General features: G+C 44.4%; 1 protein-coding gene across 1 annotated transcript in view; it reads left to right on the top strand.

The window, feature by feature from the left end:
* Grb10 (growth factor receptor bound protein 10) overlaps positions 1 to 16,982 on the top strand; it is a 155,673-nt gene that overhangs the window by 113,746 nt on the left and 24,945 nt on the right. The window contains exon 6 of the mRNA XM_048339576.1: positions 14,592 to 14,748. Within this exon, the coding sequence (XP_048195533.1) occupies positions 14,592 to 14,748 (157 nt within the window). The remainder of the gene's footprint in view (positions 1 to 14,591; positions 14,749 to 16,982) is intronic.

Here is a 16,982-nt window from a genome sequence, read left to right as displayed (position 1 = left end):
CCCCCAATCCAAACATCTAAAATGCTCCAAAATGCAAAACTTCCAAAGTGCCAACATGATTCCATAAGTGGAAAATTTCACACCATGAAATTTTATTACGATAGTGACATTAAGATTACTTTAAATGCTTTAATATAAAATCACACCCAGGCTGTGTCACTTAGGTATATTTATGAAACATAAATAAATTTTGTGTTTAGTCTTATATCCCATCCCTAAGACAAATTCATTGTGTGTATGTAAATATTCCCCAATCTGAAATATCCAAAATCATAAATACAAAAATCTGTGGCCTGTGAATATCCGGGAAAAAATTCTATTGGTGTGTCACAGGACAAAGTGTCATGGAAGTCATGAAGTTGAAAGTACTGGACATTTGGGCCATGGAGACATCTTTGCAACCCTTCTTGAGCCTTAGATCCTAGCCTTGCCTCTGCTATGGAAGACACCAACCCCAGTGTGAAACCATATCCAGAGTGGGCATAGCTATTCTCTGAGTCTCTGCTCCTGCCCCTGCCAGGCCTTGTGGCCCTACCTGGGTACAGGAGCCACCTTTACCTCTTTATGTCCCTCATGGTGGCTTCCTTCTCTGTTCTTCTACATCTTTTCTGCTCTTCCTTTCTTAGACCCTCACCTCAGTATCTTAGCTAGCCTGAAGTCAAAGCAGTTTGAGTCATAAAAATGTAAAATACAGAAAGAGAAAACATCCCTAGAGAAAACAAGTGAGCATGTTTTGAGTGTCCTTGGAAGAGAGAAATGTGGAAAACATTCCCCCACCTCTTCTGGTGCCAGGTCTCAACATTTCCAGGAAAGAACACAGATGTTGACCTTGTTTGGAAAGATCGATACGTGCATACTCTCTGCTGGCAACTTGCTATCAGTTCCCTATAGAACCAAATGTTAAACAATGACTGCGGTGGTTTATCTTTTACCTTTCTCCAAACAGTTTCTTCCATGTGGTTCACAGGAAGTATCCTGTGAACTCCCCTGAATCAGAGCAGCCATTCCTAGCCCTTTTATACAGTTCTGGCATCTTCAGATTCATTTATGAGGGGAATACTGAAAAGATACAAATGGAAATGCCAAGTAGTGCAGTACATGGCTCTGCTTTTATTCACGGAAACTGTTTCTTTTCACAGTTCTGGTCTCGCCATGGAATCCACTAGGGAACCAGGGTGGTGGCAAGAAAATCATAGATGCTTGAGGAACTGAGTAGTACCATTACTTTCTTTTTCATTTCATCTTGGAACAGAAACCTTAAATATCCTTCCAACACTAACCATTGAGCCATTGCAAAACAACATTTAACAATAATAAGTGTGTTCTTCAGCTTCCCAATACCATAGTGAAATACCAAAGGCAATTTACTTACATTGAGATACATTTTATTTTCACTCAGGACGCTGGAGATGCCAGTTAAATATTGAGTGACCTATTTCTTAGTGCTGTTAATAAAGGTAATCCATCATGGCTGCAGGAGCACATGGTAAAGCACACTGTGTGCCTAGTGATCCAGAAAGCAAAAACACACCATAACAACAAATACAAAACAGGGTCTCACAGTCTCCTTGAAGATCATGGCCCTAGTGACTGAAGGACCAAAATTTCTACCAGTTTCCAGTTTTGCCATCTTGGAAACCAGGTTGTGGAAACTGGACCTGGAACTTTTGAGGATGCTCAATCCAAACCTAACAGTAAAGACAGGGACCTGCTTATTTTGACATGCAAGGCAGAGTAAAGTTTAAAGACCTTTTAAGTCCTGGTTACTGCCTGGAACTCTCACCACCTCTTGACCTCTCCACTCCAGGGAATGGCACAGAGACTCTTGTGGTAGCACATGGTGGCTTTGGGCTCCCACCCTCCTCCAGTAGAGTTGTCTGGCCCCAGGTAGATAACAGGCTTCTAACATTTGTGTTTCCAGAATCCTTAAGCCACCTGAGGACCTCTGGCTTTTCCCCAGCTGTTTCTGAGTGTATAGTGATCGAATATGAATATAGGCCTTGATATTTCTGCAGATGAGAGAGAAAGAGAGACTTTCTTGGCATTTGTGTAGAACATTGCCACACGCCGTCCGTGTGAGTCCATCTGACTGCAAATATGTATAGGTCTCCATAGTGCATTGTGGTAGCAATTCTGCACCCCATCTTTTCCAGGTGTACAGTACAGCTTGCTGTCCCATCTCCCCCATATGGTCTCAGGCTGAAGGAACATCTGGAGAGAAGTTTAGAATAACTACTGCTAGCAGGGACCTCATCTGCTCCTCCAAGTCCCTCAAAACCACTTTATTCTTAGGCTATCTGCTGCTGAGAAGTCCTCCATTGGCTTAGTGGGCAAAGAATGTTCCAGAAAGAGGCAATAGGAGAAAAGAAGAGGAGCAGACAGCTGAGACAGTGAATGAAGACAGAGTCTGTGCAGTGAAGCTTTGTTATCTTGGTTAGTATCTGATCAGTAACACAATAGTGTGGGCTTTTCCAAGGTTCCCCTTGGTTTGCAGTATAGAACTGACTGGACCTGGTTTGAAGAGAGCCAGTTTTTTAGTGTATCAGGATATATGGAGCAGGATGCTGGTGTGAAGTAGGATAGCTGAGTGCCCTCATGCAAAATCAATAGATTGCAGTGACTTACTGGCTCCTCAGAAAACATTTTATTTCCTTTCAAAATAGCTTCAATTTAATGATCAGATCTTTGTTTCTGAATCCCATTATCCAACGGAAGGGTCCAGGGCTGTCTAGGTGATGGTTAAAGAATGAAGGAAACACATCACAAGAACACAGGAGCTAGCTCAAGAGCCAGGAGAAAGTAGTAATTTCTCTGAGGGAGGAAACATGTAGTAGGCACCTTTGACAAAGGGGCATCCAAGCAACCTCATCCAGGAAGAGGCAGTGCCGGGTGGTACAACATCTGTTTTGCGGTATTGCTGTCCTAAATCAGCGAATTCTAGGGGATATCAATGAAACCAGAGCCTAATTTTCAAAGTTATCCAGGTCAGAGAATGCTCTCCAGGAAACAAAACCTAACCAGAAAACAAAAACAAAATAACAACAAAATAACTCCAAGGAACTAAATAGCCATGACAGCCAAATACAACTTGCAACCTGGGCCAGATCCTGAACCAAGAAAAAACATTTTCTTCCCCTCTTTTCTAAAAAGGACAGTAGTCCAACAGGGAGCTAAATTTGAATGTAATCTGTAAATTAGCTAGTGGTGTGGGTTGGTGTTAATTTCCTGGTTTTAATCATTGTGCTATGGTTATGTAAGAGAATGATCTTGTTTTCAGGAAAACCACACAGAACTAACTAGGCAGCCAAGGAGCCAGATGTCTACAACTCACTCTTATGAGCAGAGAGGGAAGACAATGAGAATGCAGTGAAGCAAATCTGGTCAGATGTTACCATTGGGGAGCCTGGATGGAGACTATACAGAAAGTCTGTATTGCAAGTCTCAAATTATTTTAAAATAGAATGCTAAGCCAGAATGATCCTTGTATTTGAAACAAAAAATATGCCTCTGTACACAAAGACATTTCAGTATGTCCTTCCCCACAGGACAAAATATAGTAGAAGATAGATGTTACCAAGCATTCCACCGCAATTCTCTAAGGTAGTCAGAATTGTATCTTTGAATGCTCTGAGGCAAGGCAAACTCTTCAGGTATGCCCTGGGCTGGTAACAGAGTGTCACTGGCCACTAGCTGAGCTATTGCTAGTTTTGTTAACTTTGGGGGGACAGAGACACTTTGTGGAGATGGAGCTGGCACAATGGTAGCGGAGGCACCAACCTCTCCTCGGGTCATGGAGCCCTCATGTCTCAAGCAAAAGGTCATGCTCTTCTGGGTCTCCTTCCTTTTCAAGAGACACAATGTCTGTCCTTCTGTTGGCATCACACAGGGTGCTAAGTGGATCCAGTGTCCTCCATGTTCAGCTATGATACATGGAAATGTCTTTAGGGAGGAAGGACTCCTGAGACTTTGGCTTTTAACTAGCACATAATGAAATGCATCCTAGCTGTGCCCATTGTAGTTCATTTTGAGAGCCCATGCTATATTACTAGGGGCCTGAGGTTTGGGTAGGCCTTTCTTTCATTGACGGAGGTTGTGTGGAGTCGACTGTGATTGGCTCTGTAAACAGTAGGAACTGCAGCATCCTTACAGCTGAAGTCCATGTAAGTGTCACGATAACCTCTACAAGTAGCAGACTGAGGCTTCCAGAAGCTTCCATTTAAGACATAAGTTCAAAGTCAGGATGAAGGTCCAGGCAATATGGGCCATGGGGAAAGTCCTAGTGCCCAGCCTTGTGCTCATCCCTCTTCCAGGCTATGGCACTGGTACCCCTTCAAGGATTCTAGATTTCCAGTCATCCTGGTTGAGGATGAGATGTACCTTTGCTGGACCATAGATTACTAAGCCATAGGTTACTGTTTTAAGAGGAAGATTATAAGCTTTTTTTTAATTACAAAAGCAATATATGTTCATAGGAACTAGTAAAAGTGAAGCACTACAGTATTGGTATAAAAAAAATACACTGTCTCCTTAGCTCCCCAGTTCTCAGCTATCATGTCACCAGTATAATCACTATCCCATGTATTGTTACACAAACTTTATTTTTATGTCACTATTTTTGTGACCCAATCTTGTGTCAATGAACAATTCCTCTGTTCCCTTTTATTACAGAGGTGAAAGGAATATTCTTGTGCATAGATCTTTGGTTACTTAATAGATGATGATGGTGGTGGTGGTGGTGGTGGTGATGATGATGATGGTGATGTGGATAGGTGATAGGTAGGTAGGTAGATAATTATGAGATAGTGATGAGATATTCAGAGACAGATATTAGGAGATAGATGGATGGGTGGATAGATAGACATTCCCACCAATATGGTTACTGAACTAAAAGATTTATGTGTCTATATGCACATTGTTTAAATTTCACTTTATAAGTAGTGTCCAAGGCTATGTATCTCTTGTAATGAAATGAGAAGATATGTAATTTGGTGTGGCTGCCTGTGGGCATGGACTCTGCCCATTTGTTGTAGTCTGGATTTGGACAAGTTCTTCTTACCACTGGCCTCACAGCCCTAGCACATAGGGACAGTGGCCTGAGATGTGGTAAAGGCAGTAACCTGGCCTGAGATGTGGTGACGGCAGTAACCTGGACAATCCATCATGTTTATTAGCTACTTCTGTAGTTTCAAGAAACTCTAGAAGATGTTTACAGAGCCCGTCTGGGAAGACAGGGACAAACCCAAAGCGTGTTGACGCAGTGCCATTTGCTTTCACATCTGCCCTGGAAACCTCTTCAGACTGAAAGCATCGAGCAATTGGAGGATGGGGGTAAGAGGTGCACCCGTCCATTTCAGGTACTTGACCCTTTGGTGTTAGACCTTTGGCACTCACGGTCAGTAGGACCCTTTGTTTCCTGTGTTTAGAGGAGCTATTGCCTGCACTGCTGTGTCTTAGCTTGCATTTCTCCCTGCATGTTCTGCAGACACCTGCGCAATAGGCTAGAATTTGTCAGTTGGCATCGTTACTACTGATTTTCACTTAGACTACCTGATTTTTAGTAATCAGGGAAACTTGACTTTTTCCTGGAAAATCAGCGATCCAGGAGGGTGTGTGGTGTCAGTGAATGTATTGCATTATTTTTTTAAAACCACAATAATTAACATACCCAACTCTTGGCACAAGTATCAATGTCTCTGTGATTACTGTATATGATTTCATTACATTGATGGATATACTTTTCTAAAAGTAAGGCACTAAAGATTATTGATATGAACTGTGTTTATGGCAAATGTACTGGGGCAGTGAATTGGGGTTTTTGAGGGTGGAAATGATATCTGCACCCCACTGTTCTACTTACACCATAGTAACAGCAGAATTTCAGCAAGAAGTGCACCGTGCTCATCTAGCCCGAGGGGCTGGGTAGAGGATGCTGCTCTTGCTAGCTTACTGGGGCTGGTACAGGGCCCTGCAAACACAGCCGGACTGCAGAAGACCAGAAAGGATGGGCTGCACTACAGGTTCCATCTGTACCATTCATGCCCGGCAGTATCTGTCCTCCCATGCTTTTGTGCCACCAGCCAAAATGTAGGCAAATCCATGTTCTTACACATCCTAGCAATCACTGATCACCCTCTTAGGGATGACCTGGACAGTCAGATGATGGAGAAGTGGGAATCCCTCTGTAGTCCCCCTCTTGCCTTTACCTTCCAGATCCCCTGCCTCTCCACAAGGGATGGTCAGTGTGATCATTGAGGCTTCTTCTTTTTCTTGAAAATGATCTTCTGTTTCTCACTGTGCTTCAGCTCCTTTAAGTGGAAACAAACACCGAAGTACAGGATCAGTAACTGGTTAAGTCTTTAAATGTCCATGGAGTAAAAATTGGAAATGAGTTCTTTCTAACTGCCAAGCACTCTCTTGATCTCTCTTGACACTGCAGCTAAACTTCAGTCATGGGATGGCCCTTTTGTCCTTATTCCCTTTCTCTTGCCCCTAAGAAGACCTAGTATGTCTGTCGTGGTTTCTCAAAAGCTTACATGTGTTCAGTAACTGTCTGATCCCCAAGTCTGTGAGGCCATCCCTCATTTTACTGCTGTGACTATCAGAGTTGCCACATGAAAATGGGTGAGCAGCAGAGCTGGAACTTGAGTCCAGTGCTGGTAGATTCTGAAGCCCATGCTATGTTGAATTTCTCTCCATATTGATACCTTTAGACATTTGTGGCATGGGAATTGTCTAACAAGGGGAATGGGAACCATACAGAGGATGTAATCAGAAGTGTTTACTGAATTGGGGAAACTGAAGATCAGGGAGATGCTAAACGGACTTGTTACAATATGCTCCTCAACAAATATGACTTAAAAGGAGAGTATTTTACCAAAAATGTGGTTGGTCAGCTCTGTTCTGGAAAATGTTTCCCTGTCAGAGATGTATTTTAACATAAAAGCCTGGTATCTATCAACTCATGTAAAGAAAATAAATATATGTACTAAGATTCATGTTTAAAGATATGCCTGGCAATTTCATAAGAAGAATGAAAAACTAGAGGGGGAAAAAAAAGAAACAATAAGCAGCATTGCAGAATTCTTCATATTTGAGTCATTGGAGAATTCAAGTTTGATGCCTTGCAGGCTCTCAAACAGCAAAGAAACATAATGATCCTGGGAGATGTTTATGAGGTAACGTGAAGCTACACAGCCTGATTGTTAAACTATGTGTGCAGTGTGATGGTAATTATGTCACTGAGCACAGATGTTTATCTGTGGAAAGAACACTGTAACAGCCTCTTCTTTCTCACACATAACTTGCCCCTTCATTCTCTCCCTTTCCTGTCCTTGTGTAGAAGGCTATGGGTTATCCACTATCCCACAGTGTGCAGCCCCTTCCCTGGTGAACCTTCAAGCACCCCTGCACCTGAGTTTGCAGTTGAACTATGGATTCTTTCAGCTTACAGTGAGACATCCAGCCATGGAGCATGAGCCAAAATCAGGGATGTTAGCTCAGATACTCCCTGTGCCCGCTCTAATCCAGTACCCCACAGTTTCTTATAGGCCTGCTTGTAGGTCTCCAGCACTCAGAGCCAAGCTGTGTGTGTGTGTGTGTGTGTGTGTGTGTGTGTGTTGTGGGGCTTGAACTTAGGGCCTGGGTGCTGTCTCTAAGCCTCTTTGTACTCAAGATTAATGCTCTACTTGAGCTTATAGGCCTGCTTGTAGGTCTCCAGCACTCAGAGCCAGGCTGTGTGTGTGTGTGTGTGTGTGTGTGTGTGTGTGTGTGTGTGTGTGTGTGTGTGTGTGTGTGTTGTGGGGCTTGAACTTAGGGCCTGGGTGCTGTCTCTAAGCCTCTTTGTACTCAAGACTAATGCTGTACTTGAGCCACAGCACCACTTGTAGTTTTTGAGTGGATAATTGGAGATAAGAGTCTCACAGGGACTTTTCTGCCTGGGCTGGCTTCAAACTATGAACCTCAGATCTCAGCCTCCTGAGTAGCTAGGATTACAGATGTGAGCCACCAGCGCCTGGCCAAGCTGTTTTTAAATGTCAGTTTTATCCCTGAAAATAAGCCTCTGTGACTTACTAGGAAGCAAGGTAATGTGCCCCTTCTCTCCGAGCTGCAGAGGGTAGCAGGCAGAGCCTCAGACTTTGTGGAGACACTGTGTCCATTGAAGACAGGAGGATATTTGTGTTGGCGAGCACAACTCTCAAGCCATGCATAACACGCAGCAGTCTACCCAAGTGTGGTTTTACTCCCATGTTTTCCCCTGGGGTCTGAAGATATTAATGAAAAGTTCTACAGAGAAGCCTAAGTTTAAATTGTGTACTATTCTAAGTGAGAACTTGGGCTGTCCTGCTCAGGACGTGAATCAGCTCTGGAATATCCATACTGCATACACTACCCACCTATTAGTCATTTGGTAGCCATATTGGGTTGTACAGATCATCTGTCACGATATTACACTGCTTGAGTTCAGGTGAACCTTATTTTGCTTAAAAATGTCCCTGTGAGGCAAGAGCATAAAGCTGGAAATCTCTTACTATGTCCTTTAAATAAGCTTTATATGGGGGTTAAAAAAAAAGCCCAGTTAACCATCAACTGTACATAGGGTTCAGAACCATCCTTGGCTCTGTTTCAGGCAGCTCCTCAAGGTATTGACATGTGCTGGGTATGAGAAAGGACAGTGTCACCTTCTTTTTTGCTCTTTAATGTATCAGCTGATTTTATTCCATATCATCATCATTATTATTTCTTGTTGTTTGACAGCATTAGGGTTTGAATCTGGAGCCTTATACTTGTTAGGCCAGCTCTTAAGACACATACCTCTCTCTTTTTGCCTTATTTTTAAATAGTCTTACGTTTTTGCCCAGGCCAGCCTCACTGATATCCTCTGGGTAGCTTGGATGAGAAGTACACTCCACCAAGCCCAGCTTTATTGGTTGAGCAACAATAGGTCTCACTAGTTTTTGCCCAGGCTGTCCTGAAACTCCTGTTCCTCCTAGCAGCATGAATCACCATGCCTTGCCAACTGATTCTCTTGTTTGTTTAAAGTAGCTTACAATTTTCTTTTATAAAATTATAGTATTTCATAAAACTTGTTTTGTCAAGACAACAGGCTGTACATATATGTATTAGGTAAGTTAAGCCTGTATATGCAAAAAGTATATACAAATGAGCAAAATAAATAAACTTGAGTTCTTGCAAGCTTTAATACAAAGCTTGGTATACAATTCATATTCAGGCTTAGCTGGTGAGACTTATTCACTGGGGGGAAATTCTTTAGGGTCTCCTAAATTCCTGGTCAACTTTTAAGAGCTAATTTTAAAGTTATTTTTAGAACTGTATCTCCTTCAGACGGGTTTGTAAGGACTTACTTGTTTTAAGTCTCACTGGAAACTCGACGTCCATATATCATATGGATTCCATAGATTCCAAAGTGGATTTTTTCCCAGTGAGTTTGAGCAGGGGGGCGCTAAGAGGGTTATTGTGTGTGTTCTCACTTTGGTAAAGGGAAGCCCTATAAATACAAGCAGTGCTTCTTTTACCAGTCCTTGGATCACAAAATGACACCATTAATGAAAATAAAACTAAAGACATTTTGGTGTCATTATATTACTTCTTCTCTGGTGTTAACTTGGCCCATCCTGATTGGTTCTCCTCTAGCTTGAAGTAAATTGAATTTACCCTAAGTCTTCTTGGCATCAAGGACGCCTAGTTAGCAGGACACCTGGGGCTCAAAAGCCTTTTGTCCTTCTGAGCCTGTGGCTCATGCTAATGAAAAAGGTAAGCCAGAGATGCCAGGGAGCCCTGAGTTGAACTAGGCTGAGCAACTTTTGCCGCCTTGCGAAACACAGCTCCACATCTGGCCTTGGTGGGGTCTAGGGACAGCAGCATCTACCTCAGAATTCATTTCCCTCTACTGGTCTTGGCATGGTTGTCCTGCTTTCTCTCCTCAGGGCCCCACAGAATCGCAGTAAAGACAGAGGTGCCCGTAGAGTATGATTCTCCCAGTGTTCCAACACCAGCCCTGCCTTCCTCCTGTGGATGCCACTGCTGGTCCTCTGATTACAACCTGGCTTCTTCAGCAGTGCTAACCCTCATCCCACCCCCACCCCCAGTATTTACAAGAGATTTCTGGGGTTACAAGAACCAGCCCACTTCCTCAGAGTGCTTTGGCTCTAAAAAGTACATTGGACAAAGAAGTATGAAGACAGAACTGGGTTGACACCCACAGGGGCCTTTGAGAACACAGTTACTTGGATGTCTGGGAGGAGGAACCTCAGCGACTCTAGGTCAGGCTATGCACCCTAGGGACCAGGCTGTCCTTCCAGGGACATTTTGCACTACAGACAGTTCATGGGGTGGGGGTGGGGAGGAGTGCATAGACTTGAGAGTGGCCCATTTTCTATTTTTACAAGGTGATTATCACTGAGCCTTTGACAGAGGCTCACCGCCAAAGTCAGAAGGCCTTTTGAATGCTGTATTGAGATGCCTGAGCTTATAAGTGAGCCAGGAGATCCTATTGGTGCCAGGAAGCTTCAGCAAGGGTCTGTGCAGACTGGCAGCATGGTGAACGCAAAGGACCCCCTACTGTCTACCTGCCGGGGCCCATAGAGACAGAAGGCCAGGGATCCATGCGTGGAGTTTAAGGCCATGAAGCTGATATACTTTCACCTCAAATTTTACTCTTTTCTCTTAAGTGTGCAAAGCAATGAAGCTTTTGTTGTTCCCTCAATGTGGTGAATGTGTAGGAAATGGCAACAGGAAATCTGGGAGCACTGGAACATTCTAGTACCACCCCAGGACTTTTATAACAGGATGTAGTGCCCTGCCAGCCTAAGGGCCAGCCTGGCAAAGCATTGCCCCTCCCCTTGTCCCCCTTAACTCTGAAAGGGATTGCATGCTATTAACATAATTATGCTTTCTTTCATAATACTGTTTTATTTTTAAAAGCATTTAGCTATTTGGTTTTCCTTGCATGGAGAAAAGGAAATTGAGGATTTAGGAGCTGGCTTTTGTAGCTAAATTATTCTTACCATAGGTTGTGACGTCTGCTTTCTCAGAATTGGAATCCTGGATCAGAAGCAGCCTTTGAGGTCCTGCTCCCACCCCTTTCCTGGTTACCTGCAGGTCTTCAGCCTGAGCCTGTCCGGTTGCATATCCATGGGAGATCCACACACATCCTAGGGTAGTGGGCACAGATGGCTGTGAGCGTTTCAAGAGAGCATCTCATGAGCAGCCCAAGCCATGCTGTCACTGGAGGCCTGTGCTACTTAGGGATTCTCTCCCTTTATAGACAGGGAGACTGAGGCCCAGATAGGCTGGGTAACTCAGCCAAATTCCCACAGCTAGTCACATCCTATGACTCCAAAGCTGCGCCTCACAACCATTCTGTGTCAAGAGGTCCTGCTGGTGTCATCTCTTCCATACATGGAACACTGCTTGGCAAATCAGACTGGTTCTCAAAGCTGTTCCGAATGGCACACACAGGGGGGAAGTAGGTCTTAGAAAGTAAGTTTTAGACTGCAGACGAGTATCCAGCTGAGCCAGGATGGAACTCTGATCTCCAATTTTTCTGTTTCCTCTGGTTTTATCCAGATTCACATATTCCCTGGACAGTTTCTCCTGGAACAACTCGCTGTAATGTCAGTCTTTCTGTGCTGACCCATGAGTTCTTGTGGGACGAGGGCCTTGGCCTGCTTGAGAGAACCTTCTGTGCTTCACCCTGTGCAAGAATCGGGAGCCCCTTCATGAACCAGGGAAACAAGGGCTACTCCCCAGAGTCCCCTGACCTGGGGCTGTTGCGCTGACCCTGGAGAGACACAGCCTGAATGGCTTTCTAAAGGAGCTGTCAGCACTGCCCAGGGGCTATTAAAGGGGACTATTGGTACAGTACAGAGTGCTTTTTGTGGCAAGGGACTGGCTCTTCCCTTTGACCTTAGCCTTGTGCCTTATGTATTTACTACAAACATTCCAATTGGTAGCTCCAAGCATTTGCCTGGCTCCAGACTATTGGTGTGTGTAATGATTTTTCCTCAAGTCTTGTCTTCAAGACTTGTTTTGTTGCTGTCAGTGGGCCCTGCTGTGTTTGGGGAAGTCAGCAGAGCATGGTTTGTAGGGAACAGAGGGCCACAACTAGAGCATAATGCCTGTGGGCACAGACAGCACAGTCTCCTGCCGGCCCATGGCCACTCTGGTCTGTCCAGCTAACTTGGCCTTTGGTGGTGGTAGCAGTTTTAATACTCAGATTATTTACAGCTCTCTGGGGGTGGGGGGATGGTTGTAGTGCCGCAGAGGGCTGAGGCACAAGTTTAAAGCAAAGGGCAGTTGGACTGAAAAGACAAATAGAGAAGCAGAGGCGCTCAGTTCTTGGCAGAAAAGTCACACCTCAATATAACAGAACCTCATTCAGGAGACAATGGACACTGTAATCACAGATCAACATTTAGAAGCTGAGGAAGACTGGAAGTTCCTTTGGGGCTAAGGAGGAAAAAAAAATAAAGTAAATATTACTTTGCTTGTTCTCACAGTTAGTTCAAGTATAACATGTCTGAACCAGGACCCCTAAACCATTTTCAGTGAATTCTGGGTGTGGACAGCACATGTTGGTAGAGGGGGCATGCTGGGTCTTACAGTGACCACATATATAAAGCATCCTTTGAAGGAAGTTGTAGTTTCTAAACGTCTCTTGTTCTTTCAGGTAAAAAAAAAGGCGGGGGGGGGGGGGGTCTTACCTAGAGACCAGAGACATATTTTCTTGGTTAAAATTATGTTATTTTCATAGACTGAGTCAGCCATTTCAGCTGTATGTGAATATCTCTCTTGTTAGGTGGAAATGTACTTTCACTGAGTGAAACATAAATTCCAGAAAAGGGATGGGTGGATTTCTCTTAAAGTGAAAGTGGTTAGAAAGCAAGTCCTGGGATTTCTCTGTGACAGGAAATGGCAGATCGTAGAAGTAGGGGGATGGTGGTAACTCCACCACCACACCAAGGAGGGAGAACCCCCCACTGGAGAGCCCCTCCTAATCCCCCAGCTGGCCCTGCTGCTCAGAGTGAATTAACCCTTTCCCAGCCTTGCTTCAGAGTGAGGTTTGATCCAGCTCTGAGCAGCTCAACCCATGCAAGCTGACTGTGGTTTGAGCCCCCCCTCTCCTCAGGGGACCACAGTTCAGAACACATAAATATGGTGGGGGTAGGGAGGGAGCTTGTCTTGGTGATGATAAGCTGACATTCAGGGCCTGGCCTGGTGACAGAACCATCTCTAAAAATGCAGTTAGTCAGAGGTCTTGTCTGGACACAGAGAGTACACGTGCTTTAGCCTCTGAGTTGTCTGCCATGGTTGCTTTGCCCAGGGATTTTCCTGGCTGATCAGACTGAGCTGGTGGTGGTGGTGTTGCTGCTGTTGCCTTCCCTATCCTCGTCCTCAGCCTCACCCTGGGTCTCCCTGCAGAGAAATGGGAGAGGAGCCTGTGGGTGATTACATCAGCCCTGGGAAGGATGAGGTTGGGCTGCTGGCCTGGTTTGGTTCACTACCTAGGGGACTTGTATGAGACAGTAAGCAGGCAGAGGTAGCCTCTGGTCACATCACAGCTTGCCAGGGACAGTGAGAAGAGGCCGGGAACAAATTCCCAGGCCAGAGGCAATTACAATTTAGAATGCCTTCTTGTCCCTCTGACTGCTTTTTCCATGCCATTGAGGTAAGAATGGTGTGGATTTTTTTTAATGCATCTCACCATTCCATATACATCACATTCCCCGGCCAATGTCACAGCTGCAACAGACTGCATTCATAATCCTCTGGATTTCTGTTTTCCTGCCTTTGCCTGGGAGCTTTTTCCATTTTCACAGTTTTCCACAGGACCAGGAAAAATGAAGCTTGCTTAGGATCTTGTGGGGAGAAGGTGCCAAAAAAAATTCATGACTGTTCTTACTGTGTCCTTTTTATTTACATTGAGCTTATCCGTGTTCGTTGATCTCATCTTCCTGCTAAGCCTTGGGAAATGGGAGGGGTGAGAGCAGCAGGAACAGGGAGCCTGGGCCCTGGAATGAAGAAAGTAGAAGCCCCTCAAGAGATGGAGGAGAAAGATGGAAGGGATGACATTAATCCAGATGCATTGTACTCATAAATTGTTTCAATGAGTGAACCAAAAACCCTTTGTACAACTACTTAAGCATAATTTAATGAAAAAGAGAGAGAGAAAAAAATGTTAAGATGGAAACAAGAGGAACAGGAGTGTTTTCTTGCCTGGCTTGTTCTTACATTGCTTCAAGTGTAAAATTTCCAACCAAGGACAACCTACCTGCAGCATTTTAAGTGAACACTATCACTTCTCAAGCCAGGTTGATCATTTGCTTGTGTGCTCTGTGTTCCTGTCTGGAGTCTGGGGCACCTTAAGAATGCTCTGAAAAAAAGAAAGAAAAAAAAAAGGAATGATCTGTCTCTCTGAGGGTGGAAGAACCCTGAGACTATTGTCCTGTTTTATGGCAAAAAAAAGAAGAAAAAAAAAAACCATTTGCTCACATGTTGAGGCACTCTGGTTTTTACTTTACTGATTTTCTTTAAATGTAAATATCTGTGCTTGTCTCCTTTGTGTACTACAGGATGTTAAAGTCTTTAGTGAAGATGGAACAAGCAAAGTCGTGGAGATTCTAGCGGACATGACGGCCAGGGACCTGTGCCAGTTGCTGGTTTACAAAAGCCATTGTGTGGATGACAACAGCTGGACACTTGTGGAGCACCACCCACATCTCGGATTAGGTAGGAGACAGCTCAGGGCAGGAACAGTCCCTAGGGACTTTAGTGTGAAATCAAATGAAGGACCCATGCCAAATGTTGAACTGTGCTGTCTGTCCCCTGCCAGACTGACCGGGAGTTCATGTGTTGCTCTTGACTCATCCTGTCCTCTCCCCCTTTTTTTTTTCTGCTCAATTACATTTTGCTCCTTCCCTTTGCTTCTTTGAGAGTCTTGCCTAGGGTGGTTGAAGCAGTAACTTCCCACAGGTTCAAACACAGCAGGAAGTCCCCTGTGATCCAGCTGCCCTCCTGGCTGTCAGAATCATGCTGCACATCTGTTGGTTGGAGAGGGAGGGGCCCTGGGAAAAAACAGACACTGGCATCACTTGATTGCAGCTGCCACTATTCACCAACCTACTGATAAGAAGGGAGTCCTGGGTCTGAGTTGTAGCCCAGAGCACAGAGACCTGCTAGCAATCAGAGCACATTGTAAAGCAATCACATCTGAGTTTGATAGTCACATGGCATCTCTGAGCTGGTTAGTGATGCCGTGTGTGTGTGTGTGTGTGTGTGTGTGTGTGTGTGTGTGTGTATTAGCAACAGAACAAGAGAATAGTTTATGTATCATGGAACACTTGAAACTCTATACGCTTATTTCCAGAAGTGACTGATTTGTGGTGAATTGTTTGGTCAGGTGGTCCCTCCTAGGAAAAGAAACATATTCAGACTTTTGTTCTAAGGATAATGTCTGGTGCCTGCAAAAGTGTGTGCAGGTATTTAAGACTAGCATTTTCTCTAAATCAATAGCTATATTTCTTCCATGTCTCAAAGGAGAAAAAAAAGATACAAATTACAAACTTCTCATAGTTTTGGATTCTTCCTATAAGCCTTTTTCTTGACAGATTAATAAATTAAGTCTCAACCTCTAGATCTTAGAATATTCATTCAACTAAAAAGTGTTCTTCCAGCAGAGAGCATGCAATTTAAGTCTAAATAAGGTAATGTAAATTTGCACTATTACTTTAAGTTGCTATTTTCTAACTCTCCCTGGACTTTTAAATCCCTGACATGGTTTGGAGTAAGCAAATAGGACTTGTGCTGGTTTTTCCAATCCATGTGGATCACCAGACTATTTATGTGAGAGCAGAGACTTCCCCCTTGTCACTAACAGCTTTCTGGCAGGTCCATTTGCCTGTTTCATGGTGAGTGGCTGTGCTGTCACTTTTGTTCCCATACAGACAGGCTGTCTGTCACATCAAGCTCCAGTTTGGGACATCGACGACTGAATCCTAAGCCATGATCTAATAAGACCATCAAAAGCATCTGTTGACACACAGATAACTTAGACATTAAATAATAGTAGGAAGCCTATAGAGAGTATATGTGCAGAGCTGCAATCAGGGATGCTGTGATTAGATTGCAGCCCTGCTGTGAAGGGCCAAATCTCCTGCTGTCTGTGCTGCACCTGTGTGTAAGCAGCCATTACCAGTGCCTAGTGCCAGCTTGTGAGATCATTCACTACTCCAGGTACCTGAGATAGCTGGAGCAAAGCTGTTCCCTTGGTTTGCAAAGCTCTTGGCACTTGGTCTTAAGCGAGTATGTCCGTGTTTTGTGATGCTCAAGGGCCAGGGCTTTGAGTGTGCTCTGCCTAATGAGCACTTCCCCCAAAGCCCTGTCTGTCAGGAATACTTCAGCTTCAGTGTCTGGGAGTGAAAACATCTCAACCATGAAAATTGTCTCCTTCCAGGCCACTCATCAAGCTGTGGTCAGTCCATCAGAGGGTGTCAGCATGAGCTCGAGCCTTTGGCAGGCTGTCCCAATCCCTTCTGCCCAAGCATTTGAGCTACAGGTGTCTGGAAGCCTCCCTGCCACCAGAATAGCTTCACACACACACAAAGAACATAGTGATGTGAAACAGCCACAGACAGAGCACATAAACAAATTGCTTTCTTAAATTTTCTATTGTTACTCTAAAGATGATGTATACAGGGGTTACAGTACAGTTACATAAGCCAGGTAAAGAGGACATTTCTTTTTGGACATTGTCACCCCTCCAAACTTGAACAGGGGCTTGCAGGTAAACTCCATTCTTGACAACCTGGCAGTAGTCATGCCAGGGCCCTTTCACTCAGGCCCCAAATGACCCTGAATGGCTCTGTGTCATAGGCACAGTACAGGAAGTCCAAGACAAGTGGGAACATGGGCATGGGGCACAGGAAAGAAAGGCAAGGTTCCACGGGATCTGTGAGTGTTAGAAA

The sequence above is a fragment of the Perognathus longimembris genome, chromosome 2 (genome assembly GCF_023159225.1).
Source record: "Perognathus longimembris pacificus isolate PPM17 chromosome 2, ASM2315922v1, whole genome shotgun sequence".
Taxonomy (NCBI): Eukaryota; Metazoa; Chordata; class Mammalia; order Rodentia; family Heteromyidae; genus Perognathus; species Perognathus longimembris.
The sequence above is the reverse complement of the archived record's forward strand: the minus strand, read 5'-3'. Positions and strand labels throughout refer to the sequence as shown.